Source organism: Enhydra lutris, unplaced genomic scaffold (genome assembly GCF_002288905.1).
Source record: "Enhydra lutris kenyoni isolate GAN:26980312 unplaced genomic scaffold, ASM228890v2 scaffoldscaffold27, whole genome shotgun sequence".
Lineage (NCBI taxonomy): Eukaryota > Metazoa > Chordata > Mammalia > Carnivora > Mustelidae > Enhydra > Enhydra lutris.
The window spans coordinates 12297746-12324232 of record NW_019154111.1 but is presented as its reverse complement, the minus strand read 5'-3'; the positions used below and the strand labels follow the sequence as shown (position 1 = coordinate 12324232).

The following is a 26487-nucleotide window of genomic DNA, read 5'->3' as shown; positions in this document are numbered from 1 at the left end:
AAGCCAGGGCCCAGCTGGGAAGCCTCAGGCCTCAGCTGACCCTCAGGCCCAGGTGGGCACTTCACAGCCAAGGGCTTGAGGCCTAGCTTATCTCCCCAGCTGCCCAGTTCCCTGCCACTTTATCAGGGAGGGTGATAAGGTGTCAGAGCTCAGGACTCCCGTCCTCCCCCCACCGTGGGACCCAGCCCAGGTGCAAGTGGGAGGACTAGCCTTGGGCATGGCCAGAAGACATCTGACCCGGGAGAGTTTAAAAGGCCCCAGGTCCTTCTCTCAGCCTCAGTTGATGTTCCCAGTTGGCTGCAGCATGAGGGGGCTTCTGGTTTTGAGTGTGTTGCTAGGGGCTGTTCTTGGCAAAGAGGACTTTTCGGGGTAAGAGGATGGCGAGAAGGGGGTGCTCACGCAGGAGAAGGGAGGACTCGGCCCCGGGTCAGCATCTGGAGGCGACAGATGGGCTGACTTGTGGGAAGACTCCAGAGAGGCACAGACTTGTACACCCCGGGAGGCAGGCTGACCAGGGGCCTGGGCTGAGAAGGGGCCCGGGCCCTCACGGAGAAATCCGAGCTTGAAGGAGTTTTTAGGAGAGGAGGTGGGAGGAAGCCTGGCTGGCTTTGGAGAGAAAAATAGAGTTTAAACTGGGATGAGGATAGCAGCTGTGTCCAGAAGGTTCCAAGGAGCCTAGGCCTTGCATTGCTAAGACCCCTCATGCTTTCTCCTGCTCAGCCAGAGGATCGGGGCCCAGCCTGGGAATTCCAGGCTGCTCCACGCCCCTTGCCTCCCACCTGGGGAGGGTGAATGGCCCATCCCAGTGGCTCAGGCCCTTCATCTCCCCTCCCACTCTGCCCAGGCACCAGGTGCTCCGACTCTCCACTGACGATGCAGCCCAGGTAGAGAAGGTGAAGGAGCTGGAGGACCTGGAACACCTGCAGGTCAGAAGGAGGGGGGGGGTCCCCCCGAGGCCCCCTGGTTCCTCTCGGGCCAGCCGATCCACCCCAGGATGCCACCTTCCCCTGGGGCCCCCCGGGTCCTGGGCCCTCTCTCCTCACCACCCAGAAAAGACCCATGGGATGGATCCCTGTTAGGAAATGACTCAGCCCCCACCTCCCCCCATTCCAGAGTCTCGCTGTGTTCGAGGATCTGAACAAAGTGGGGGCCTCCTTTCCGGCCCTTCTCTCTGTCTTGCGGTCTGGAAGCCCCTCCACCGTGCTTCCCGGGCCATCTCCCTGACCGCAGTGGACTCGGTCTGATGCCCGCCGTTTCCCCTTTCGTCCCCTGCCCTTAACAGCCATGCCGCAGCCACAGTCAGAGGGGACGTTCTGGCCCAACCTCCCCTCCCGGGCGGACCCCTCCCCAGCTCGCCGTGACCATGCCCGCTCTTGTCCCCCCCAGCTGGACTTCTGGCGGGGCCCTGCCCAGCCTGGCTCCCCCATCGACGTCCGAGTGCCCTTCCGCAGCATCCAGGCCGTCAAAATCTTCCTGGAGGCCCACGGCATCGGGTACACGACCATGATTGAGGACGTGCAGGCCCTGCTGGACGAGGAGCAGGAGCAGATGTTCGCCTTCCAGGCCCGGGCCCGCTCCTCGGACACCTTCAACTATGCCACCTACCATACCCTGGAGGAGGTGAGGGAGCCCTGGGTCACTCAGCACAAGCACCGAGCTCTGCTTCAGGCTGGCAGAACATGGCCCACCTGGGTGGGCGTGGCACCTGCTGGGTCTCCAGGCGGCCCTGGTAGGGGGGGTGGGGGGCCCGGGGTGGTGGGTCGCCAGGATGGCCGGGCTTGCAGCTGGCGGGCTAATGGGGCTGCTCCGTCTGGGAGGCAGCCAGGTGCCTGGCAGCCGCTCCAGCTGGCCTCCCCTTCTCTCCCCTCTCAGATCTACGGCTTCATGGATATGCTGGTGGCCGAGCACCCGCAGCTGGTCAGCAAGCTCCAGATTGGCAACAGCTACGAAGGGCGTCCCATCTACGTGCTGAAGGTAACAGGCACCTGCTTGAGAACCAGCAGCCACCGTGTGGTGAGCCGCGCCCCCAGAGAGCGCACCGTGACGTGAGCGCCCTGCGTGGACATTGGGGAAGGACGGAATTTCTATGCTGGTCTAGCTGTAGGCACACTTGTGCGCACTCGGTTCTTAAATTTTTCAGGGACCCACGTATTTTCAATCAAGTGTCACATTCCGGGATGTAACCCAGAGTCAGGGGAGTCCAGAGAAAACATTTTGCTCGGGATACCCCACAGAGGACTGTGTCTGGGCAGCAGAAGAGGGCAGGGCCCAGAGTGCTGGCTGAGGGCTATTCGCCCCAAGGCTGGTATGAAGGCTGGAGGCCACATCCTGCTGGATTCCTGTCCTGACACCCCCACCCCCAGCCACACACCTCACCTGAGTGACGGCCCCACACACGGAGCCTCCACCTGACATACCCGGGGAGCAGAGGGCCTCCGGACCGGGGTTTGCTCCCCTTCAAGGAGCCAAGACAGAACCCTAGCTGCATCTCTCTGTTCTTCTTGTCCAGTTCAGCACTGGGGGAGAAAACCGTCCTGCCATCTGGATTGACACAGGCATCCATTCCCGGGAGTGGGTCACCCAGGCCAGCGGGGTCTGGTTTGCAAAGAAGGTGAGCCTCGGGCACTGAGTGGGGCCCTGGCCTGGTGGGGGTGAGCCCTGGCCTCCCCGGCTCACCCGGCAGCAGTGAGGCAGATGGAGCAGGTGTTCACTGCCTCCGCATGGTGGACAGTTGGCCTGACCCACCCCGCCTGTCTGTCCCCAAACTCCCCACCAGATCACACAGGACTATGGCCAGGACTCCACTCTCACCGCCATTCTTGACTCCATGGATATCCTCCTGGAGATTGTCACCAACCCTGATGGTTTTGTCTTCACCTACAGCAAGGTACAGGCCTTGTCCCATTCTTGGGGGGCAACAGGGTGGGCCTCTGGCCTCTGAGCCCCATGAACTACTCACCCCTATTCTCAACCCCCAGCAGTCGAGGGAGGGGCAGATAGACTTGTCCTCCCAGACCAGGGCTCTCATCCTTGGCATTCTGGACATTTGGGGCAGAAAATTCTTTGTGTGGGGGGCTGTCCTGAGCATGCAAAGTGTTTAGCAACAATCCGACCTAATACTCAGGAAAGACTAGGAGCAACCCCTCCATTGAGAGAGCCATAAATGTCTTCAGACTTTGCCAAATGTCCTGGTATTGTCCCCGGGGGAGACCCACTGCCCTGGACCTTATTTCCTAGCTTCATGTTATTTTATGGCGGGTATATCACGCTACCAATCCAGTGGGGATGGGGCAGGGGGTGCGCCTGGTGCCTTCCTTCCCACAGGTAGAACCCTCTGGCCAAATGCCATCTACTGTAGCCACTGTCCTCTTTCCACCAAGAGCCTCCTTTGCAGACCTTCCTGACAAGCCATTGAAAGGGGTTTCTGACACATGCTGTGTCCACACCTGTGCTATAGACGATGACAGACAAGTGTCTGATTCCTTCCCCAGAATCGCATGTGGCGCAAGACTCGGTCCCGCACGGCGGGCTCCTCCTGTGTTGGAGTGGACCCCAACCGGAACTGGGATGCTGGCTTTGGGAGTAAGGCCCCATGGGATTTGGAAGCAGGGATGAGAAACCCAGAGCGGCTCCTTACCCTCCTGTGTCCTGTTTCCCCCACCTCTTTCCTGCCCCAGAAGCAAGGGCGGAGTTGAGGCGGGGAATATCAGGGTCTCCTCTGAGGCTCAATGAGATTTTCTTGTGCCTTGTTTCTAGAAACAAATCTGCCCTCAATGGAATTAAGACCTGAAACCCATGTAGGGGTTTTCTAGGGTGACTAACTCCTTCTCTCTGTGGTCCCTTCACTACAAGAATGGGTCTTGGGGCGCCTGGGTGGCTCAGTTAGTTAGGCATCTGTCTTTGGCTCAAGTCATGATCCTGGGGTCCTAGGATTGAGCCCGGTGCCAGTCATGTCGGGCTCCATGCTCAGCGGAGAGCCTGCTTCTCCCTCTCCCTCTGCGGCTCCCCCTGCTTATACTTGCTCTCTCTCTGTCAAATAAATAAGATCTTAAGGAAAAAAAAAAAAAAAAAAAGAAAAAGAATGGGTCTTGCTTGAGACCCTCCTGGGGAAGGAGGTTCTGCCCGTGTTACCTATGCCTGGCTGGGGAGGGAGGGAGGGCCCCCAGGTTACAAACGGCCTTTGGTCTGTCCTTAATCCCAGAGTGTGGGTGGACGCCACACTGCTTGGCCGTAAGGAATGCTAGCTAACCCCCTTCCTCTCCCACAGTGGCTGGAGCCAGCAGCAACCCATGCTCGGAGACTTACCATGGCAAGTTTGCCAATTCCGAAGTGGAGGTCAAGTCCATAGTGGACTTTGTGAGGAACCACGGCAACATCAAGGCCTTCATCTCCATCCACAGTTACTCCCAGCTCCTCCTGTATCCCTATGGCTACAAAGCAGAGGCAGCCCCCGACCGGGATGAGCTGGTGTGTGCCCATCCCCCACTTGCCCTCCGGTGCCTAAGCACCCCTTTCTCCCATGGAGCCCTGATGGCTTAGGAAGACCTGCAAGGCAGACTAGCCTCATTTTCTGCCAGGGAAACTGAGGCACAGAGGGGTTGAGTCACTCCAGTCACATGACCGAGCAGGGGGTAGGGCTAGACTTGGAGCTGGTACCACAAGTTCAGTCTGGAGCTGCAGTGTGACCAAAGGGCAGAGACTGAAGTGCCAGCCAGACATCCCCTGGGGTTAGAGGGCCATGGGGCTGCCGAAATCCTGCGCTCTGCTGGGCTGCTTCCCAGCTGAAAGTTGGGCTACCCGGGCCTGCTGTTCTGGCCTGTTGTTGCTGGCCGTAACAGCCAGTATTGCTCGGCATTTTCTCCAGGATCAGCTGGCCAAGTCTGCTGTGAAAGCCCTCGCCTCTCTATATGGGACCAAGTTCAAGTATGGCAGCATCATCAAAGCAATTTGTAAGTGGGTGCATGGTCTCTGGGGTGACACCAGGTGCCAGCTTAGCTGGTGTTTCCTGCCTGAGTTCCTGTCCCTCCTGGAGGAGGTGCCCAGGAGTGCCTAGATCTGGGAGCATGGGCCAGGAGAACAGTTCTTGGCCGTGCCTCGGTGGGCGGCAGGGCCCTTTTCTGACAGGAACTCTGCCTTCTTTGATACCTTCAGACAAGCATATCAGCTCCTTTGAGCACCTTTGTCCCCTTGTTTTAGGTTAAGTCCAGCTTTATGGAGGAGGTGGAGGGTTCTGCTGGCATTTCTGTATCACCAAGAAATTCAGCTTAAAACATACCCCTCCTCCGATGCCTCTCAGTTTAAAGAAGATATCTTATATCTTATCTAACCCCAGCTTACTTGTACTTGCAATGCCCCTGGGAGGAGCACTGCTACATCAAAATGGAATAACGTCAGCAAATTTTATTGAGCACCTACTATACCTTGTTTTCTGTGCTTGGGAAACAGTTGGGAAAAAGCGAAGTTCAGGAACTATACATTCTAATGGAGGAGAGTGACGATAAACGTGAAGAAGTAAATGATACAGTATGTTAGGTGGCGAAAGTTAGGGACAAAAAGATAAACTAGAACAGGGTAAGGGGAATCAGGGATACCGGGCATGGAAGTTGGGGAGGTGGGTGGAAGAATAGGTCTCATTTAGTAATAACTGGGCAAGTGTTGAAGGAAAATGAGGAAGGGAGCCAAGAGGCTATCTGGGGAAGAGATTTCTGGGCAGAGGAATCTTCTAGAACAAAGGCCCTGTGATCTGGACTGGCATGTTGGGGAAATAGTGGGAACAACATGGAGCCCCATGTGATGGCAGTGGGGTGAGAGGGCTCAGAGTCATAGAGGACGGGGGTGGTGGGGCCAGATCCCTTAGGGCCCTGAGGAATGCAATAGGTTTGCTGGCTGACAAGAGGCAGGGGACAGGACAGAGATGAGAGGGCTGCACACACCCCTCACATACCTTCTGCTCAGGGTGCCAGGTGTTAGCCCGTGAGTGGGCTCCAGTCTTCACTCAGGCTGGCCTTACTTTTGGATTCCAGGCCCTGTTTGGAAGCGGTTGCAAACTGCATCTAAGTCTTTTGGCTTCCTTCAGTGTTGTCAACTTACATTCTGATATGCAGCTGCCTCCCACACCCCGGCCCGATTCGAAACAGCTTCATTGCCCACTGTTCACTGCAAATCTGGGCCAAGTTTCTTGCAAAAAGCCCGTCAGGGGGCTTTCACTTTGCCTCTGGCCCTTTGCACTTTCTCCTGCAGACCAGAGCCCCAGGGGACAAATCCTGGTTGCCCAAGTGGGTAACTCTGGTATATTTGGAGGTTTGACCAAAGCAGCTTTTGGAGGGGGTGGTATACAGTGGGGCTTTTGCAATTTTGAGAACTTTCTTGCAACCCCCTATGATAGGAGAACCTCTGCTGGTCCCTCTCTCTGGGCCTCTTGAGCTGAGAGCCGTCGGGGAAGCTTCTGGGAGGAAGCCAGGCAGCTTGGTCAATTGCAGGCCCCAGCAGACGTTAACTCCGATGAACCCTGCGCGAGGTTCTGGGCTTTGGACCAGTGGGCCCGGCCCATATTAATGTGTCAAAAGTGATCGAACTTTGCTCTCTGGCATCTGCTCCCGCCCCAGACCAAGCCAGTGGAAGCACCATTGACTGGACCTACAGCCAGGGCATCAAGTACTCCTTCACCTTCGAGCTCCGGGACACGGGGCGCTACGGCTTCCTGCTGCCGGCCTCCCAGATCGTCCCCACAGCCCAGGAGACGTGGCTGGCGCTCCGGACCATCATGGAACACACCCTGCAGCACCCCTACTGAACTGACCCTTCGGCACCTTCCTCTTCCTCCTCCCTGCCTGCCCCCTGCCCCCAGCAACAAATAAAGTTTGATTGTCCACGGAACAGAATCTGGGGGCTGGCGCGGAGGAGTGTCCTCGGCGTGTCTGCTTTTGCAAGCTAGGGCAGAAGGGGCTTAGTTCCCGCAGGCCTGGAGGGGAATGTGTGGGTGGTTGGGCTAGATGACCCCCAAACTCCCCTACATTCCAAGGTCCTCTGAAGTTGGATCCAAGTGGCATCTGTTTTAATTAGACCACCCTGCGCTCCACTCATCAGGGCGGCGACTGGTTCCTACCTCGGGGGCCAGTGCAGCCACAGCTGCTAACCAAATGCTGGGCACCCTGCAGGGGTGAGGAATTCCGTCTGCACAATAGTAAAGCTAGTTGGGTCCATTTATCTACAGAAGCAATAACTCGGGAGACGGACTAGAATAATCGTGGGGGCCACTGCTCTTTCAAAGACACGTCGCCGCCAGGCAGAGCAAACTTAATTAAGTCAGAAGAAAACAACTGGGTTCGATGAAAAATTTACTGAAGATAAAGAACAAACAGCAATCCCAGAACATTTTATTAGTTGTAGTACGTCACGAAGACTTTGCTTTTAGGGACAGAAGTAGCCTTATTTTTCATATGCCACATCCTTTCTGGCATGCTTCCATTTCCCTTCCTGTTTTACCCATTACCGCTTCCTTATCATCTGCACAATTCTTCAAATATAAGACTCTCCCTTTGATACTCTCCTTAGCTCCTAAAACTTGCTGATTTCCCTCCTTTGGCTTGTTGGTTCTGATGGCTGTGGTACGGCGCTGAGCGCTAGCACCACAAGACACTGGGCATCTCAACTTACTTCAAAGCAAGAATCTACCTGGTGTTTCTTCCCAATTTCTTCAGATGCCAATGTGGAGCAGGGGGTTACTCTACAGTAGTCACTGGGAAAGGGGTGAGGGTGGGTTGGTAGCTCCCCAAGAGTGAAGCTGACAGGTCAAGACGGCAGCCTTCCCCTGTGTGAGCCCGGTGGGGTGTCACATGGCATCCAGCTCTAAGGACTTAAGAGGCTTATCTTTTCCACAGCTCAAATGCCCTACTTTTGTTTTGCTACCAAACATTCCAGAAAACAAAAAGTGTGAGGAAGACTATACATGTAGTATATACAAACTTATATATATGTAGGTTTATGAGGCAAGGTAAAATGGTGTTTCAGTCTTTTTTTTTTTTTTTCTTTTTTCTTTTAAGATTTCATTTATTTGAGAGAGAGTGCACGAGGGCGAGCTGGGGGTAAGGGCAGAGGAAGAGGGAGAAGCAGACTGATCACAGAGCCCAATGCGGGGCTCAATTCCAGGACTCTAGAAATCATGACCTGAGCCGAAGGTAGCCGTTTAACCTACTGAGCCACCCAGGTAGCCCAGTATTTCAGTCTTTACAGAAAAATGACCTAAAGATTTTATAACACTTCCTTCAAGTTATCTTTTGGGAAATACTTCCATTTAATCTATGTAGATAGGCTGAAATCTATTTTAAGGGCTCAGTTTGGGCAAGTCAAATAAGCTGATCTTATTTTTTGCTTAAGATGGCAAAAGATAAGAAGAGATAAGCAAACAAATATTAATTTTAGCAAGGACACTTTATCTGACAAAATTGGATTACTTAGGCTTCAAGGATAGAATTGCTTAATTTAAAATAATCATGCTTCCTGATAGTGGGCACCACTTTGTTCGGCATTCAATGTCCAAAACCACCAACAGTAGTTGATATCTAGATGCCCAATAAATATTTGTTGAGCCAATGTTCTCTCCTTTTGCTTACAAATGAACTCACGAATTTTACAATCTGTATAGTGGAGGCTGGGGAGGTATTTTGAATTCCCCGAATGGTAGTTTAAAAAGTGAGGCTCTGAGCAAGTTAGTCTTAAGACACCTGACAAGATAAGGAACAGACCCCAGAAGGAAAATTCCATGAGGGCAGAGACTGCGTTGTTTTTTTTTTTAACACGTAATCCTCACCGGTAGGCCAAATACATGGCACACAGTAGGCACTTAATAAATATTTGTTAAATGGAGACATGGAACTTGTTAGTACTATGGTTTGTTCTTTTTTTTTTTTTTATTTCCAAGGGTAGGAAGAGGCTTATATTTTTATTTGCAGATACATATTTTTACAAATCTGGGGGCAAAAATTTTATTTTAGAACTAAAAACATAAAGCGTAAAGGGAAATGATAATTTTAGAAAACAGTGCAGCATATATGAAAAAGTATTAAAAACCTTGAGGAAAAAAGAGTTCTTATAAGTAAAAGGGGTTAAATAAAAAGGACTACCATTTTGAAAGATAAATAATCAATTCCCAAAAGAAGAAACAGAAAAAGTCAATAAACGTATGAGAGATAGCATTCCTCTGAGTGATTTTTTTGTACATTAAAGGAAAGCAAAGGAATCATTTTTCTCCCATCAGATTGACAAAGAAAAAAAAGACTGACAACTCAGTGTTATCAAGGGTATGAAGAAATAAGACCTGTCATGTACTACTGGTGTGAGGATAGATTGATGCCACCTTCCCGGGGGGAGGGGAGGGGGGGGACACAAAATAAATCAAAATTTCAAATGTATTGTTGCTTTGACCCAGAAAGTCCACTTGCAGAAATTTATTTTATAAAAATATTCAGACAAGTTCAAAGATATGTATGTAAAGGCTACAATAATGCAAAATTAAATAAAAAGGAAAAGAAGCCATTTGGGCACCAGTGTAGAGGCCCATTTTGACGTATTTGAACAATAGAGTAGTGTGAGGCCACTGCAGACCGTGTTGACATGAGGAAATGGGTCACAAAATACTGAGTGAAATGAAGCCAGCCACGCACTGAAAATGTTCTGAAATAGGATTGTGGTAATGGTTGCACAGCTCTGTAAATTTGCTGAGGGTCATCGAACTGTACCTTTAAAAATGCATGGCTTTTAGAGTATGGGATTTGTACTTCCATACAGTTGCTTAAAAAAATAAGAAGTTGGTTACAAAATAGTATGTTGAGTATGAATCTCATTTTTGTCTGAAACACACATACACATGCACACGAAGACACACTATGCCGGGAAGGATATATTCTCCAGTGATAATCGAGGTCACCCTGGGTAGTGGTGGTGGTGGTGGTGGTTTTCCTCTTTTCTGAATTTCTTGCAATAACCTTTAGAATCAGGAAAAAAACACAACTATTTCAAACATACCAAATACCCTGTGGGTAAAATTATCCAGAAGCAACTTAATATTAACATCCAACATTTCATGGCCAAATCTTAATTTGTGCCCAGGTTCTTTTTTATAATTTGCCTCAACTCATCTCTTCTGCTCTGGTGTCCTATTTCTCTACCTTGCCTAGAACGATGAATCTTACCTTCAGAAAAATGTATACTCCAGATAGATCTGGAAGCAGCAGTGTTTCTACCCAGGGAAGGGGTTTCCCCTGCTCCCAGCTGGGAGCTGTTCCCTGAGCAGTCCGCTGTAGCTCTGATGAAATCCCCCAAGAGCCCTTTCTGCTCGCATTTGGTTCCTGCAGCAATCTGGGGAACTGATTACGCTAATGCCTATTTTCCAGGGCCTTCCAAAAGTCTTTATTTTTAAATGAACACATTCGGCTTTTTTCTAACACCATTCTAGATGGTTCTCCATGTGGCCTGTGGGCCCTTGGTGGTCCACAAGAATCCTTCAGGTGGCCTCTTGAAGGGACACTCAGATATGCACGTGTAGCTTTCCGGTTTTGGCTTGAAGTTCAAATTGAAATGTCATTGACTACAATCCAGATATGACCTCACTGGTCCCTCATCCAGTGCAGTGCTACTCATCATCTCAGCGAGGGTTCTGCAAGGGCAAGTGGGGCCAGGTGGGTTTGAGGGTGCAGAAGGGCTCTTGTCCTAAGGACTCCAAGGACAGAAACATCATTCTGCAAACATCGTCAGCCCCAGGTGCTACTCCCAGGAAACTGATCTGACCAACCATCACATTCAAATCAGCCACATGAAGGAAGGACTCGGAGAGAGAGGCACAGAGGACCCATCAAATTGAAAAACTGTCACAGGGTAATGAATCTTCCCCAAAACTTTCAGGATCTGCATTAATTTGGCAACTCGAATTGTGAGTTGAGTTAATCGCCTAACAACCGCAGAGACAGAGACTGCCAAACGTTTATGGCCAAACGCAAAGAAGAAAATGAGAAGTCTCCTGCTCTACCACAGGGCGGGCATTCTGCTACATTTTGGGGAGACTGCAGTGGAGCAAATGCTCTGTGGACATGGAGGGAGGCAGAGGTTTGCCGCCGCTTTCCTCCCACGAGACCCAGGCCCGTGGACAGGAGCCAATTCCCGCAATTTACGTCTCAGTCTAAATCAGAGACCTCACCCCAAAGGAAAGGAACGATTGGACACAAATCATATCAATGTGGTTTATTAAATGAATAGTTCAATTTACGAAAACAGCCTCCTTCTTTTCTGACAGGTTAGAAGTTTGTAACTCCCGTTTTTTTTTTTTTTTTTAAAGATTTTATTTATTTATTTGACAGACAGAGATCACAAGTAGGCAGAGAGGCAGGCAGAGAGAGAGAGGAAGGGAAGCAGGCTCCCTGCTGAGCAGAGAGCCCGATGCGGGGCTCGATCCCAGGATCCTGGGATCATGACCTGAGCCGAAGGCAGCGGCTTTAACCCACTGAGCCACCCAGGCGCCCGTAACTCCCGTTTTTTAAGTGAGACCTCATTCGTGTTCATTCGGACACAGAATGGATTCCAGAAAGCCTGGCGCCCCTGCTCTCAGGACAGGCGGTGGGAGCCAGACAGACAGTGGATCTGTGGAAATACATACTCCCGGGAGCAGATGTGCGGTCTCTGAATTCCTGTTGCCTTTTGTGCAGGCCGAAGAGGACGAGCTTTTGGTGGGATTGCCGGGGACGAGGAGGGAATGGAGGCTGATACCTGAGGGCAAGTTGCATTCACGTTGGTGAATCGGGTTGTTACCGAGGGAGAGCGCAGTGCCTAGCTGATGTGGGTAGACAGAGCGGAGCGGTCAGGATGAACTTGCTCAGAAACCACGGTTCTCAGGTCGTCTCCAGGCTTCTCCATCTTTAGCTCAGGGGCTAGGGGCTCGAGACGAGTTGGTTAATTTCCACTGACTCCTCAGTCCCCTCACCTGAAAAATGGGGTGCCCCTCTCATGGGAACGTTGTGAGAACTGAACCAAAACACACCTGGAAGAGTCTAGAAACACGGCCTAACACACAGTTAAGCATGTTTGCTAGGATCATTATCTGGAGAGTTTTGAGATTTGAAACAAGGGAGAAAAAGAACCCACTCTCGGATGGGGACAGTGTACCACCTGTGTTTGATGAATTCCAAAGGCTACTGAGAGCCTGAGGGGACCATGAAAACGGGCCCGGGGGACTGCACATAGCTGGGTTAATAGTAACAGCCCTAACAGCTCCCAGAGTGCCCCCTGCAATGGGTAATCTAAAAATCTCAGGCTTGTGAATGCCTCTCCTACAAAAGCAGGATGTACACAGGGACAAAAGATAACGAGCTTGCCAGGGTCTCCAAAACGGCAGGCCGGCTCCCAGTGGCCCCCATAATGGGCACCCCACCCCAGACCGCAGTCCTGACAGCTTCGATGCGTTTATTCACGCACGCTTCCTAAAGATCACTGTCCCATCGCTGGTGATTTTCGCCCTCTGGGAGCTTATAGTCAAAGTAATGTCTACTGGAAGACGTATTTGCATCCTTTAAAAAAGGCAGTCCATCAGTCAGGAGCATTTAATAAGTGGCCTCTGTTTGCCACGCATCTTACCAGATGCCTCGAGATGTTACACAGGTGAAGAGCATTTGCTTCTGCGCTCAGAACAAAGGAGGATGGGCATCAGAGAGTGAGACCACCAGGGGATCGCGGATCGCGGCGTGACAAATGGACTTTTGTAAACACGTATAAAATCACGCACTGAATCCTGTTTTGTCAGAATTCAGTGCTGACAAATTTCCATCCTTACATTTTCCACGCCATAACGGACCTACGGATCAGCGGAAGGACACGGCGACAACAGTGTCAATAATTTCTACCGTTTTGGGAAAGTATTGCTACCCCAAACGTACTCTGAACACTCTGGGAGCACAGTGCATCTTATTTCCTGTTTTTATAGGAAAAAAATATATTTGTTAGTCAAAAAATTAATTGAACTGCATATAAGCATATCATTATGCCCACATAATTAAACTGATGAATTATAATGTATGTTTCTGATGCTTCTTGTAAAAAAGAAAAGAAAAGAAAAGTATTATAGGAATCATGCCTTTGAAAGAATTATGATGACTCTAAATGACCAAGAAAGACAATGACCATGGGCTGCAACTGGGGAAAGGAAGGTTCTTGGCGATAATCATCAGGTTGGGGGAAGAAGGCAGTCGGGGATGTAAATCCCGCTGGACAGAAATTAATGACAACCCCACCCCTGCCAAAATGTCGGATAACATAAAGACTGAATCTATAACCAATATGTGACATGACAGAACCCGAAACCAGCACAAGAAAAATTACCTACATCTTTCTTCCTAGCTGAGGACTCTGATTTCACTGATATTCCACCAGGGAATTGGGGAAAAGAAGGTTTTTGTTTTGTCCTGTTTTCTCGGTGAGTGGCCTGGAGTCTTAAGAATTTTTGTATAATCTCGATAGCTCCACAGGAAAAAAAAAAAAGTCCCTCAGCAACTAATGAACACTACTATTTGTTCTCTTGTAATTCTGATTTATAACAAGTCCGACATTACTGCGCTGATTTTGGTGTTCTACTAAAGGCAAAAAATAAAATTACTCTGAGGCCATTTGCATCGTTCTATACCTTCCAGTCGATTAACCCTGGCATTATTACAGCCCAAGATATGCTTTTCATTTTTGGGTGAGTAATGTAGCTCCCCCACCCTACCCCCCACAGCCCTCCACCCTTGCCATAGCCCCTCCCTCCTTTTCTTGCTTCTTTGCTTTTCTCTTTTCTTCCTTAAAGACACACCCCTTTTAAAGCACAGGGGTTATTATTTAGATTTTGGTTATCAGCACTGCTCAGGTGGAACTGCATTTATACATCATTAATGCAAGTGCCATCCTGTGGGGGGGTGGGGAGGGGTCACAGGTTCCCAGGTAAGTGCTGCCCAACAACCCCTGGAACACTGACAAGAAAGTCCTGCTGTGAGGTGCTTAAGGGACCACCAGCCCCTGCCTGAACATGAGGAGAAACCCAGGCCTTCTGTCTGGAGAGCTAAGGTCCCTCGCTCTGGTTGGAATGATGTCCTGATTTTTACACAAAGAATAAGTACCTTCTGGGGAGATGCCATGAAAAGAGGCATGTTTTCAAATCACTTCGGTCCTGCAGCCCCCCCAGATCATCTCCACAGAGAGGAAAAGAGAAGTTGGCAGATCTCAGCATATGAATAGCAAACAACAAATTAATAACTATGTACTTTAATCTTCAACATTCATAATTGCACAAAGTACCACCGATCACTTCAATAATACATGTCAGTTAATCCAATGAAGAAACTAACAGAGTAGAACATTCGAAGCAGTAACTCGAGCGTGTAAAAAACTGCGAGTGGACACTTAACACATAAAGAGCAGAATCAGAAGAGGTCTTTGAGGAGCAGTGATTTAAAATCCTTATCAACAGGCAAAGCGCTACAGAGAAACACACATAAATATATTCAACCTGCTAGATGTCGCAGCTAAATGCACAGCAATTCTATGAGGTCTGGCTACGGTGACTTTCCATATATATATATATATACACACACAAAGTAGGTTCTAATAGTCTAGGGGTGTTTGGTGATCGGAATGCAGAGTGGGAACAAAGGAGGACTACCATTCCTGTCAAAATAGAATTGAATGGGGAATCGAAACTCCTGACTAGTCAACTTTAAAATGGCATAAACAGAACTTTGTTACAGAGAGAGATTTTTTCCCCCCTTGAAAATGTATATGTGTCATAAATGGCTGAAAATCTTGTCCATGCTAGGGGAAAGTTGAGTGTGGAAAAATTTACATTTTAAAAAATCTATGCCGTAAAGAAAATAAAAAGCCAGAGCATTCTGGCATTAGCAAAAGGCTGAACTAAGTTCTCAGGCAATAAATTTATGGGGCAACATGACAGGCTCCTCATTAAAGCTATGCGTACGTTGGCTGCATTTTATACAGGATTCTTGAATCTTGTGGAAAATTGGGCACGGCTTGACATCTGAACAATGTCCCTGGTTTGTTTGATTTCTAAAGCGTCAGAATATGTTGCACTTTGGAAATCAAGTAGAGAAGAATAAACACACTAAAACAGAACTGGGCTGAATCTGAGAGTTATTTTTCCATATGTCTCTTTGAGATATTTATTACCTTTATTTCTCTTACAAACACAGCCCCCAACGCTAGAAATACAGAAATACTGTGGTACTTTTTTTCTTTCTTTCTTTTCTTTCTTTTTCTTTCCTTCCTTTTTTTTTTTTTTTTTTTTGGTGGCAAGAAAATGGTCCCATTAAGGCAAATCTTACCGGCAGCAGGAACCACCTAAGGACAGACAATTTTCAGTTGGCTTTTCAGAAGCCGGTTGCCATGACAAAGTGCACAATTTATTCCTCGGTCCCTTATCACAGCTACAAATCACAGACCATAAAAATTAACAAGGCTCTTTCCCTTTGCCTGATGATTTCGGAGTCCCTCATCCTTACCTGAGGTCTTTTGTTCCTCCAATTAAATGGAATGAATGTCAGTCACCTAGCAATTCAATTAATGCTGATTCAAAATTCTGGCCCAAACCAGAATCTACAATCACAACCTCCTAATCACAGCTCAGTCATGAGAATGAAAAGTAAGCAGGAAATTGCACTAATTACTCAATTAGACTAATACCGTATTTTAAAGCTAGGGCTTAAAGGGGCTGTCAGCCCTGACAAAGGACCATGGAGTTGTCCGCACCTTGTTTGCCTGAGGTCGCCCGACTGACGCTGCTGTTTTCAAGGGGCCATAATTTCTATCCATCCAAGATGGACGGACCCGAGCTGGGGAGTGGAAACGTACAATGGGGAGACCGACCGCCAGTGAGGGTCAGGTCGGGGTGGGCAGTGGGGGTGCGTCAGTGGCCCCCAACACAGGACCGCCCGGCACACAGGGCGTCCCGGTGAGGAGCCCTCATGCCCTGTGTGAAGGCATCGTTACAGGGCTGGTTCCCGGAAAACAGCCAGCGGGGAGGGACACTCAGGGAGTGTGAGGGTGGCTCTAACACACCTGAAAACCAAGCAATGCTCCAGGTGTCCCCCGTCGCCTCCCAATTCATGACAGACCAGTGGGCCCACAGCTAGGGGTGCTGAGAGGTGAGAAGCACCCACCCCCCAACCTTCCACACAACCCCACCCCGCCCCCCGCCCGAGATGGCTGCAGCAAAGTCCACCTGGAGAATCTTCATGAAACCAAGATCACTGAGTGAAAAAGAACTGCCTGGGAAGAACATACCAGATGGGACTGAAAAATTTACAAAACAATGCAGGATAGGACCCAATACAAGCTGGGCCTTTTTTTTTTTTTTTTTTAAAGGGCCTAAAACACGAGACTTTTTTTTTTTCCTGCTCAGTTTCAGAAACTTAAATATTCTGTAAACAACAGGGAGGACGCTAGAGCCTGTCATGCCTCTGGTTTTTGTAAAACTCCTTCCAAGCTGGATACAGGCAAGTGCTGGCCCCGGGGCAGAGGGAAGAGGGCCTGTTACACGTGGGGGTCTTTCCTGTGCAGCAGTTTCTGAAAATGACCAACTTGGGAACTGCCCAGGGGTTCCAAAAGGAGAAAAAGTATTTATTTGACTAAGACAGACAAAGTCTTTACTTCCAGGGCTTGCCTTGCAGGTGGCCGCTGTTGAGCGAGCGGGGGTTCGGGGGGCCGGTGGGGACCCCGGCAGGCAGGCTCTGACCGCTGCGGGTGCCTGGAACCTTGGAGTCTCTTCCGGAGGCGTTAGCTTGGCTCAGGCGGCCTGAGGGAGCGAGAAGGCAGGGGCGGAGCTGCAAGAATGACTCTGGGCACGATCTGCCAAGTACACTTTCAAGTTAATGAAGTCTTAGGGTACAACCACTTTTAAGCTAATGAAGTCCTATTCAGGGTCTACTTTAGGCTAAAACCTACTCTTCGTCCTTGAGATCAGCCTGAAGGTGGGGAAGGGGCAGGGAGGAAAGGAAGCCCAGAGAGCTTTTGCTTTTTTTTTTTTCCTCTTCCTCTCTGTTATCCCCAACCGGCCTAGCCTGGCCTTCATTCTTGGTAGAAATGGGTATAGGAAGGATTAGGCGAAAGAGAAGAGAAAGTAGTGTGCTCAAGGGAAGGCTAGATGGGGTTTCAAGGTGCCCAGAAGCCACAGAGGGAAACAAAGCCCATCGGAGAGGGAATCCTAGTGCCTCAACTTAGCCCCTCCGCTCTGCCTGGAATACGTACGCTATCCGACTGATAAACCCTTTCTCTTTCTCTGTCTATATGCAATGTCTAATTCTTCCCACAACCTAGGATCACCACCCCTTGTCTCACCCCTCCCCACACAGCACCCGCACATTCCCCATCCCCTACAAATATTTTAAGACTGAATATAAGAGATCAAACTTTTCGTACGAGGAGGTGATGTTCAAAGCTGCAAAGCTCAAAGGTCTACGGAAAACATGATCTCTAAAGGTCAAAATATCTTACTAGGATTGTCTGCAGGACCCTGCTCCTCTTCCAGGTAATATTCTATCTTTTTTAAGTCTTCTGGGGTAAATCTCCATTTATTCTCAGCTGGTAGGGGTGGCACTTTGGGGCTCGATCGTTTCCGGGCAGAGCCAGGAGGAAGGGCCTGCTGGCAAGACGCTGGCAGGGAACCCGTAATCAGTCCTTCTGGGAATTTCTGAGCTAAGACTTTTAGACCTGGGTGTGAAAGAGCATCAGAAAAAGCAGCGTTAACATAGTGAGGTGAGGGCCTGGGAAGGCAGCTGCCTGTCTCCTCATCTTTGGTCTTCCAGTCCGAGCCGGCACAAGGACGGGACATCTTAACTGCTTCTCCATGAAGCAGATTACACCAGAAAATGTCCATGGTTAGGCGGGATTCTGAGAATTCCACCAGAAATCCTTTTGCTCCAGTCTTCAGCATTAAGGTTTTTATCCCAGAGTCCTGTAGCAACAGCAGTATTTCAGGAATTAAAAACATGTGCTGACGGAGCTAAGAGAAGTTTCACAGAACTCCTGACCCTTTGCAGCCAGCGTGGTTCTCTCTCCTTCTAGAATTCGCAATTCTGAGCATGCACAGGAAAAGGGTGATAGGGGAGGGGGTCGAAGGGTTGTGAGTCCAAATATCTGTGTTTTCAATCCCAAACAGGGTACAGCCCACTCACCTCCGGAAAGCATGAAGAGGTTCTCGAAGCCCCGCTCACACATGGTGGTGGCTGCCTGGCTGGCTAGCCTCTCGTCATCGTCGTACAGAATGATGACCTTGCCGTGGGCATTTTTCTAAGAGTCACAGGAGTTAAGGTTCGCCCGCACTAGACTACCCAGAAACCCCCAAGGAACAAGGAATGGTCTAGGGTCACCTTCCTGAGTTCAGAGAGCGTTGAACAACCCCACTCTTTATTCTGCACATCAGTACTCTCTGTTTTTTTTTTTTTTCTCTTGTCATGGAAACCACAAGAGCTGGTATTCTTTTTTTTTTTTTTTTTTTTTTTTTTAATAAACGAGTATCACCGTGGTCCTAGACAGCACTAGCTCCACACCCCACACCCTTTAGCTCTTTTATCCTCACGGCCCTGAAAGGTATGACAATCTCCATTCACAGGTGAGGAAATAGAAAACCTCTCTGTCCCATGGGTCCACTGCAGCCTTATTTATGCTAGTAAAAAAAAGGAAACCCACCTAAAAGCCCATTAGAGAGGAAGAGCTTAGTAAATCATAGTATAGTATATAGTAAGACGAGATAATGTGCTGCATCAAAAATGGAGTTTATAAAGAGCTTGGATTAGCCTGGAGAAATACACTGTACTATGAACTAAGGAAAAGTCAAAATACTAAATTATATCTCCAGTATGATTTTTCCTTTGTTAAAAAGAATACAGAGAAGACAACTGGGAATAAAATATGCAAAAAACATAATCAGAGTTGTTCAGTTGTGCGATTATCAATCTTTTTAATATTTTTCAGTGCTTAAATTATTTTCTATTTGTGTCATTTTTATGAGCAAAGAAATTAAGTAAAATTTTAAGAAAGAAAAAATTTTAAGACAGAAAGAAAAAAAATTTACCTCTGAAGTTTTAGTTGGGAAAGCTTTCTTGGGGGCAAAAATGGTCTTAGGACTAACTCTCAACAGATCACAGACTTTAACCTAATGTTTTTTGGCCCACTGCGGGATGGCTTGGAAGCATCTGCCAGGCTGGTCAGGGTACTCAGCAACAGCTAAGAATCCAAATTCTAAAATATGCTAAGCAAGCTAATTAATATCAAAGGTCCTTTACAGAGTTTTTTTTCCCCTAGGAGCATGATTCATGATAAGTTTGACTCTTACAGTCCTCAAACCACCCAACTCCTTAAAATGCAACAAAGGATACATATTCAAGAATGTCATTTGAATAAGGGTTCATTGTTCTAGACAGAGTTGCAATTGGGTAACTGTAAGCTGCAAAGAGAAGAAAAAGCTCAGGCAGTTTGTAGCTCTCTGTACAACTTGGCCCCAAATTCCCAGCTGGTTTAAAGTTTAAAAGCTCAAAGAAACATACTTGCAAAATCCTCGAGCCATAAACCTAAATACTTTTTTGAGAGAAGAGAAACAGGGCACTATGAACACATTAGGAAGCTTCATGTCACCTTTGAGGACATTTAGCACTGGGCCCCAGAGCCATCTGGGAATGTCACCAGCCTCTCTCAAGAGCATTATGGCAGAGCCCAATTCCAGATTCCCATGATGGATCCCGCTAACAGAAAATCTCTTCAACTGCTGCCCCTGGGGTGTGGCTACAGCCTGCCAGGACTCTAGAACAGGCTCTGTTCTTGGAGTGAGACGCTAGAACACCTCCTCTCTCTCTTACCTCCAATAATGTGGCACTGCTGGTAAGAATCTCTGTCTCGCACATCTAGTAGCAGGAAGGGGCAGTCGGGGTAAGGTTTGTCTTTGGTGGTGGGCTCTGCTTTCTTCACTAGCCCTTTGTCTAGATCCAGTTCCCCAACACCACTGATGACGCTGCAAGTGAAAAGAAGGTCGGCAGAAACTAGTCAGGGGTGAGTGCCTTCAAGGTCAAATGCATTTCTTCAGAAGAGTCAGAGAGTGCTCAGTGTCTTTTCAAAGGGTACTTTAAAGAAAAAGGAAAATGGAAATGGTGTCTCGGTTCTGCCTCTGAATGCATGGCCATATGTATTCCTATTCTAGCACCCTGGGCCCCAAGGAAGGGACCCAGGCGTCCATCCATACTCACCTTCAGAGAATGCATGTTAGGTCATTAGCATGGCTGAGGGGGCGGAAACCGTTGGGCACATGCCACCTCCAGCAACAAGGACAGCATTCAGAGAAAGAAAGAGGCCAACAGTTAATCTAATGGAATTGTGAGGAGTGTAAGAAATCAGAACAAAATGGGAAAGAATAAGGTTGGTAGGACAGGAAAAAGGAAGGCTTTCTATGTACATTAGATGCACTAGAAACCAACATCGTGGGGTGCCTGGGTGGCTCAGACATTAAGCATCTGCCTTCGGCTCAGGTCATGATCCCAGAGTCCTGGAATCGAGCTCCGCATTGGGCTCCCTGCTCAGCGGGAAGGCTGCTTCTCCCTCTTTTACTCCCCCTGCTTGTGTTCCTTTTCTCACTGTGTCAAATAAATAAATAAAATCTTTAAAAAAAAAAAAAACAACAAAACAACCCAACATCATTTTAATGTTTCTTATCTATTTATACAACGACTTATCCGATAGGTATTTTGACCCTTAATGTCTTCAAAAGTTATCTGTACTTACTCCCAGTTTATAGGTGACAGTGTTGAGGCTGAAGAGGCTTTTAGATTTGGTGATATTCATATAATGAGACAGAGGAAATACTAGGATTAAATGAAAGAGCTCGCTATTGACAGTTATGTTTCTAAGGTCATAAAACTGGTTGCCATATTAAGATTACAGACAAAATGTGGTAAAAAATATGAATCAAAGGCTTAAGAGGAGTGGGTGTTATGAACAAAAGGGTAAGGAGTGAAATGCCTGTATTGAAGTAAGAGGACGCCCTTCCCAGGCAAATCTGACGACGTGTCCCCTGATGGCTCCTCTCCCCGCACGGGAAAATCAGATTCTGCACTTAGACCTGTTCATGCTGTAACTAGATGCCAGCAAGGGCCCATTTTGTCACACCAAAGAAGAAGAAAATCTATTCCCTATGAAGCTGCACCCTCAGTGGAAGTCTTGTTGGTCCACATGGCTAATTCCAATTTTAGAGTTTTTGCGTGAAATAGTTATAAAAAAAATAATAGTAGTACTGGGGCACCTGGGTGGCTCAGTCGGTTAAGCGTCTGCCTTTGGCTGCGTTCAAGATTGCAGGGTCCTGGGATGGAGCCCCGCATGGAGCTCTCTGCTAAATGGGGAGTCTTCTTCCCCCTCCTCCTCTGCCCCTCCCCCTCCATTTGTGCTCTCTCTGTCTCTCAAATAAATTAAATCTTAAAAAAATAATAGTGGTACTGATGATAGCAATTCGTTCTCTAGCAGACTTAGTTTCTCTGGCACAACTGTTTTGCTTGTAGAAGGGATGGTCGTGTGCTGAAAATCAGCACCAACCTATAAGCAACACCTAATATCTGTGAGAAAGTGTAGCATCGTAGTCTATGCAGCAAGGAGGACCAGTCCCGAGCCGTTGGAGAACTGATGCCAGAGGCTGCTTTCACGCTCCTTTGCACCTGCGTAATATCAGAGCAGGGCGTATGGCACTCTATTTTTCCTCTGATTCCAGACAGGGTAATTATAAGCTGTGGCAGACAGAAAAGGGGGCGGGAGTGGGAATCAGAAGATAGTAGTTGTAAAGCTAAGTCCTAATAGCAAACCTGCATCCAGGAAGGCTGAGAAGGATGGAATTAGGGAGTGGAAATGAATGCTCTCCTAGCAATATACTCTCATCCTCGCTAAGATGCTGTGAAAAGATTCAGGCGGTGGCATTTATACCAAGAGAAAATTAGAAGGGCTGCGGTGAAAATTCAGGACTTGACTACTGCCAGTCTGTTTCTACGGCGACTAAATCACTGAAACTGTTACCCAGATGAGTATGAAGTCAAATGCAGGGAAAACCCTGGACCCGATGAGCGATAAGCGTACCTCTGCAGAGTCGAGCGGTTGGAGTCCCCTGCTCCCGTGCTGCTTAGGACCTGCATGGGGCTTGGCGACTGCTCCCCGGGGCTCCCCTTCCCGTTGGTCCTGGCACCGATTTCCCTGTCATCGGGCTCTGAAGTCGTTGAGGACTCATGGTCTAAGATTTGCAACGGGATAAATAAGTGAAGTTGACCTCCGAGTGTATTCACGTGTGCGGCAGCCCCCTTGAAATTAGGTCAAGACAGGGAAATTCCATCATGGTTTTAAAACTGTCCCGGAAGTTCTAACATCTAGGACCCCAGGAGTCCCTGAGACCTGTTCAGGGGCACCTGCGAGGTCTCTCCTACTGTGTTGATATTTGCACGAATGGTGCCAAAGTGATGGGGGCTACAACCATGAGCACCTGAGCCACAATCAGGGCAGAGGCATCGAGTTTTATTAGTGACCGTCATATTTGTTCACCATCATGGATGCGCTCGGTTCATAAATAGGACAGTCACGTTGGGAAAAAGTCCCCAGTGGAGCCATAATCATGATTCTATTAAATCTCATCTTCAAGTATACACCTTTTGAATATTCCGTGGGATGAAATGGGGAGTCCGCATATAGCAAGTCGGCTCCAAACCAAGATGCACAATGGTTGTCTCGAGGGAAAGTATTAGTGTGATTAGTGCTGTTTTTGCCCTGAACACCATTTTTACTTGGAAGGAAAACTGACAGAAAAATTATAGTTACTTAGACTTGTGCACGTGGCAGACATTTTCTCAAAAATGATCTCAGCGGATTGTCATTACAAGGAAAACAACTGATGGTATCTGTTGTGATGATTCAATTTTGAAAAAAAAAATCAGAATTTTGGAAACCCTGTTTGTGCCATCAGGAGCTTGACTGCCTCCCTGTACTTAATGACTTTTCTGATAAGATAGGTGGTGGGTTTAATAAATATGATTTTTTTGGATATTGTAATGAATGAAATTTGTCAATGTTTGGAAGATCTTCATAACTCGGTGAATCAATCTTTTCCAAATGACCAATGGATGATGTTATAAAATCATGCATGGGTAAGATTAATTCAAAGTACACGACAGACCGATGGGTTTAATGGAACAGAGTATGAAACCCGCATTGATATGGTTTCAGGTTCCACATTACAACTAGGTTTTAGTATAGTATTGAAGATATGTATCCACAATTATCTGAAAGGGCTATTAAAAGATTCTCCCTTTTTAAACTACAGATCCATGTGAGGCTAGATCTTCTCCATGTACTTCAACCCAAACAGCATATTGCAATGGACTGAATGCAGAAGCCATGAGAATCAGCTGTCTACTATTCAATCAGACATCGAGATTTACAAAAAAATATAAAACGATATTATGCTCAGTAAACTTTTTTTTCGTTTTGGAAATACAACTATTTTGCATAAAAATGTTATTTATGTTTGCAATGGGTTCAGTATCACTATTTGTAAATGAAATAGTAAATATTTTTAAGTTCTCAGTTAAAATTTTTAATATCCTAAATATTAGCAGATATAATGTCCATAAACCAAAATTCTTTGAGGTCCTCAATTTCAGAGTGTGGAGGGAGACTATACCAAAAAGTTTGAGAATTCGCTATTCTAACTGGTACAGTGAGAGAAGAAATAGAACTAAGAGGCCTAGTTATCGAAGAGAATATTAACATTTACTTTGCATATGATATATATATATATATATATATATACCTAGAAACTTCAGAAGAATCCTATGAGCATAAGGGAAATAAGTATGTGGTTAAATTTAAAAAAAAAGAAATACTAAAAAACTACTTTTTTTAATATGCCAATTAGAAAGGAATATGATCAGCATCTCGTTTACAGTAACAACTGCAAATATAAGATATCCTCTCCTCGAAGATAAGCCTATTAAGACATGTAAAGGACCTGTAAAAACTTACAACCTTTATAGGTCTTCTATAAATTTTACTTAAGAGACATTAAAGACAATCTGAATGAAGACAGTGATGGACCTTCACATTCCTGACTGGGTGACTAAAAGTGAAATGATATTCTTTCCAAACTTAATTTTTAGACATAAAACAATCCCAATGGGATTTCTGAAAAGCTTAAAGGGATTTTAAATATGAGAGAGAAACAAAATTTATATATATAAAATATTATATATGTAATATAAAATATATGTAAATATTTTATATTACATATCATATACACACACAGACATGCATACAAACATATGGGTAATTTAGAGACTATGCCTTAGCAAATAGTAACATATATTGCAAAGATAAATGACCACAAGAATGCTGAACCACAAACCAGAACAATGGAATATGAGAACACAGAAATAAAACCTAGAATATACATAAAAAGCTAATATATATGTTAAAGGTAACATCACAAATCAGTGGGTAAAGGGAGAACGACTGAGTAGATGATGGTGGGATATCGTGCCTACTAACTAGAAAAATCAAATTTAGAAAGCCCCCTCGCATCATATACCAAAATATTAACAAATAGATTGATGTAGGAAAACAAACAAACAACAAAGCTAACAAAAGAAAGTACAGGTGAATCATTTATCTTGTTTTGGATTTTATGAGCCTAAGGCAATAAAAGAAACACAACATGAAAGGCTAATAGATTTAATCTTGTAAAAATGCAACAAACCTCGTGTATGTCAAAAACCAACATGAAAATTAAAAGGTAAGTAACAAATTAGGAAAAATATCTATGACCTAGATGCATGAGAAAAGGTTAATATACTTAATTTACAAAGTGTTTTTTAATTACCTAGTGCTTTAATTGAAAAAAGATCCCATGCACAAGGTAAAAATGCAAACAAGATAAAACTATTAATAGGGAAAGGGAAGTCCCTTCCCACTGCAGACCCATAGGCCCTCAGGCTCCTCTCCCAAGGGAACTACATTCAGAGATTTATGTCTCCTTCCAGAAATAAAATAACCATGGACTTTAGCATCTATTTTATTTCTTCCCCTTTTTACATATCAGGAGAATGCCATTCATACTGCTCTACACTTTGGTTTTTTGTTTTGTTGTTTTATTTTTACTTAATGATATAGCTTGAAAACTGTTCCAAATCATTAAGTAAAGCTTTTTCTCATTCATTTTCAAGGCTGTACTGGTTTCCAATATTTAAAGATATCCTAATACACAGAGCTTCTACAAATCAGTAAAAGATGGACATACCACAAGAGGAAAAAAATGGGGAAGGACATGTAATGTTCTCAGAAGAAACAGGTATGACCAACAAATACATACGTACAACAAAGGTCTATTTCATGATCAGAGAGATTCAAAGGAAAATTATTAGATACCACTTTTCATCTACCAAACTGGCAAACTTTTGCAAAAATGTTAATTATTCAGCAATGCCTAGGATGAAGAGAAACAGGTCTTCTCATTTATTTGTTGGGAATGCGAACAGGAAGAACCATTCTGGAGATAATGTGGAATCAGCATCCAGCATCTTCAAACGGTTCTATCCTTCGACCACTGCAGCCATTTATCTTCAGGGAACAATCGGAAGCACACGGACGCTTATGTATTTACATTACAGCATTGTTTTATAATAGTGAGAAATTAGAAAAACTGTAATGTCCAATAGGAGAATAATTAAATAAATTATGGTATATTCCCAGGACAGGCATTATATGACAACATAACCTTCATAATTCAGGTTTTGAAGCCCATTTAATGACACAGGATAGTATGCATGATAAAATGTTAATTTGAAACAGCACAATTCACAAGTATGCCCAAAGAGAAGGGATTTGGCTGGGCAGTTAGATAGGGGTAAAATACAGCAAAATGTTAGCAGGGATTATTTAATTTTTTTTATATAGGTTTTTTTTTTTTTTTTTTTGCTGTTTTCTAATTTTCTAGAAATACACTTTTAAGTCAGGAAAAAAACAATAAATATTACAAAAGGAGATTTTTTTTTTATTCCTTCAAAAATAGCCAATATGCATACAATCTGTTCTACAGGCATTCCTGAGTGAGTTATTATTCTGTGTAGAGCACTAGAAAAACACTAATATTACTCACACATTATGGTGTCCTACTTTATAAGAGCCTATTTTGCTGTGCAAATTCATCTCAGAAGAGAAAATTGCATGTGCCCATATGTTCCAGTGCTGCAATTGCAATGAATTAAAGGACCAAATCCAGGTACTTATATAACCAGGTTAAAATTGGGAGTACTTCTATGAGGAGACTCAATTATCTCTGTTACAAAGAGCCCTTATTTTTCTGCCGTGTGAGAGGCATCTGTCAGAGATAAATTCCTGTCTTTGTCAGATGCTCTTTATCCTCCCTAACAAAAACAAGACCAGGGAGATGAC

The 26487-nt window shown here is 46.3% G+C and overlaps 2 protein-coding genes across 2 annotated transcripts in view; one reads left to right on the top strand and one right to left on the bottom strand.

Moving 5' to 3' along the window:
- The first annotated feature begins 285 nt into the window (after nucleotides 1-285).
- On the top strand, nucleotides 286-6879 carry LOC111151863 (carboxypeptidase A1). Its single transcript, XM_022510090.1, has 10 exons — nucleotides 286-369; nucleotides 845-926; nucleotides 1387-1620; nucleotides 1873-1974; nucleotides 2510-2611; nucleotides 2777-2887; nucleotides 3492-3582; nucleotides 4268-4467; nucleotides 4865-4949; nucleotides 6606-6879. Exons 1-10 carry the CDS (start codon nucleotides 305-307, stop codon nucleotides 6791-6793), a joined length of 1260 nt encoding a protein of 419 aa, XP_022365798.1. The 5' UTR covers nucleotides 286-304; the 3' UTR covers nucleotides 6794-6879.
- Nucleotides 6880-15319: 8440 nt separating this feature from the next.
- The window catches only part of LOC111152055 (centrosomal protein 41), a 46734-nt gene continuing 35566 nt past the window's right edge, over nucleotides 15320-26487 (bottom strand). The window contains exons 6-11 of the mRNA XM_022510337.1: nucleotides 22132-22282; nucleotides 19881-20032; nucleotides 19404-19471; nucleotides 18201-18315; nucleotides 17521-17736; nucleotides 15320-16822 (exon numbers count right to left, since the gene is read on the bottom strand). Coding sequence (XP_022366045.1) covers nucleotides 16674-16822; nucleotides 17521-17736; nucleotides 18201-18315; nucleotides 19404-19471; nucleotides 19881-20032; nucleotides 22132-22282 — 851 coding nt within the window. The 3' untranslated portion in view covers nucleotides 15320-16673. The remainder of the gene's footprint in view (nucleotides 16823-17520; nucleotides 17737-18200; nucleotides 18316-19403; nucleotides 19472-19880; nucleotides 20033-22131; nucleotides 22283-26487) is intronic.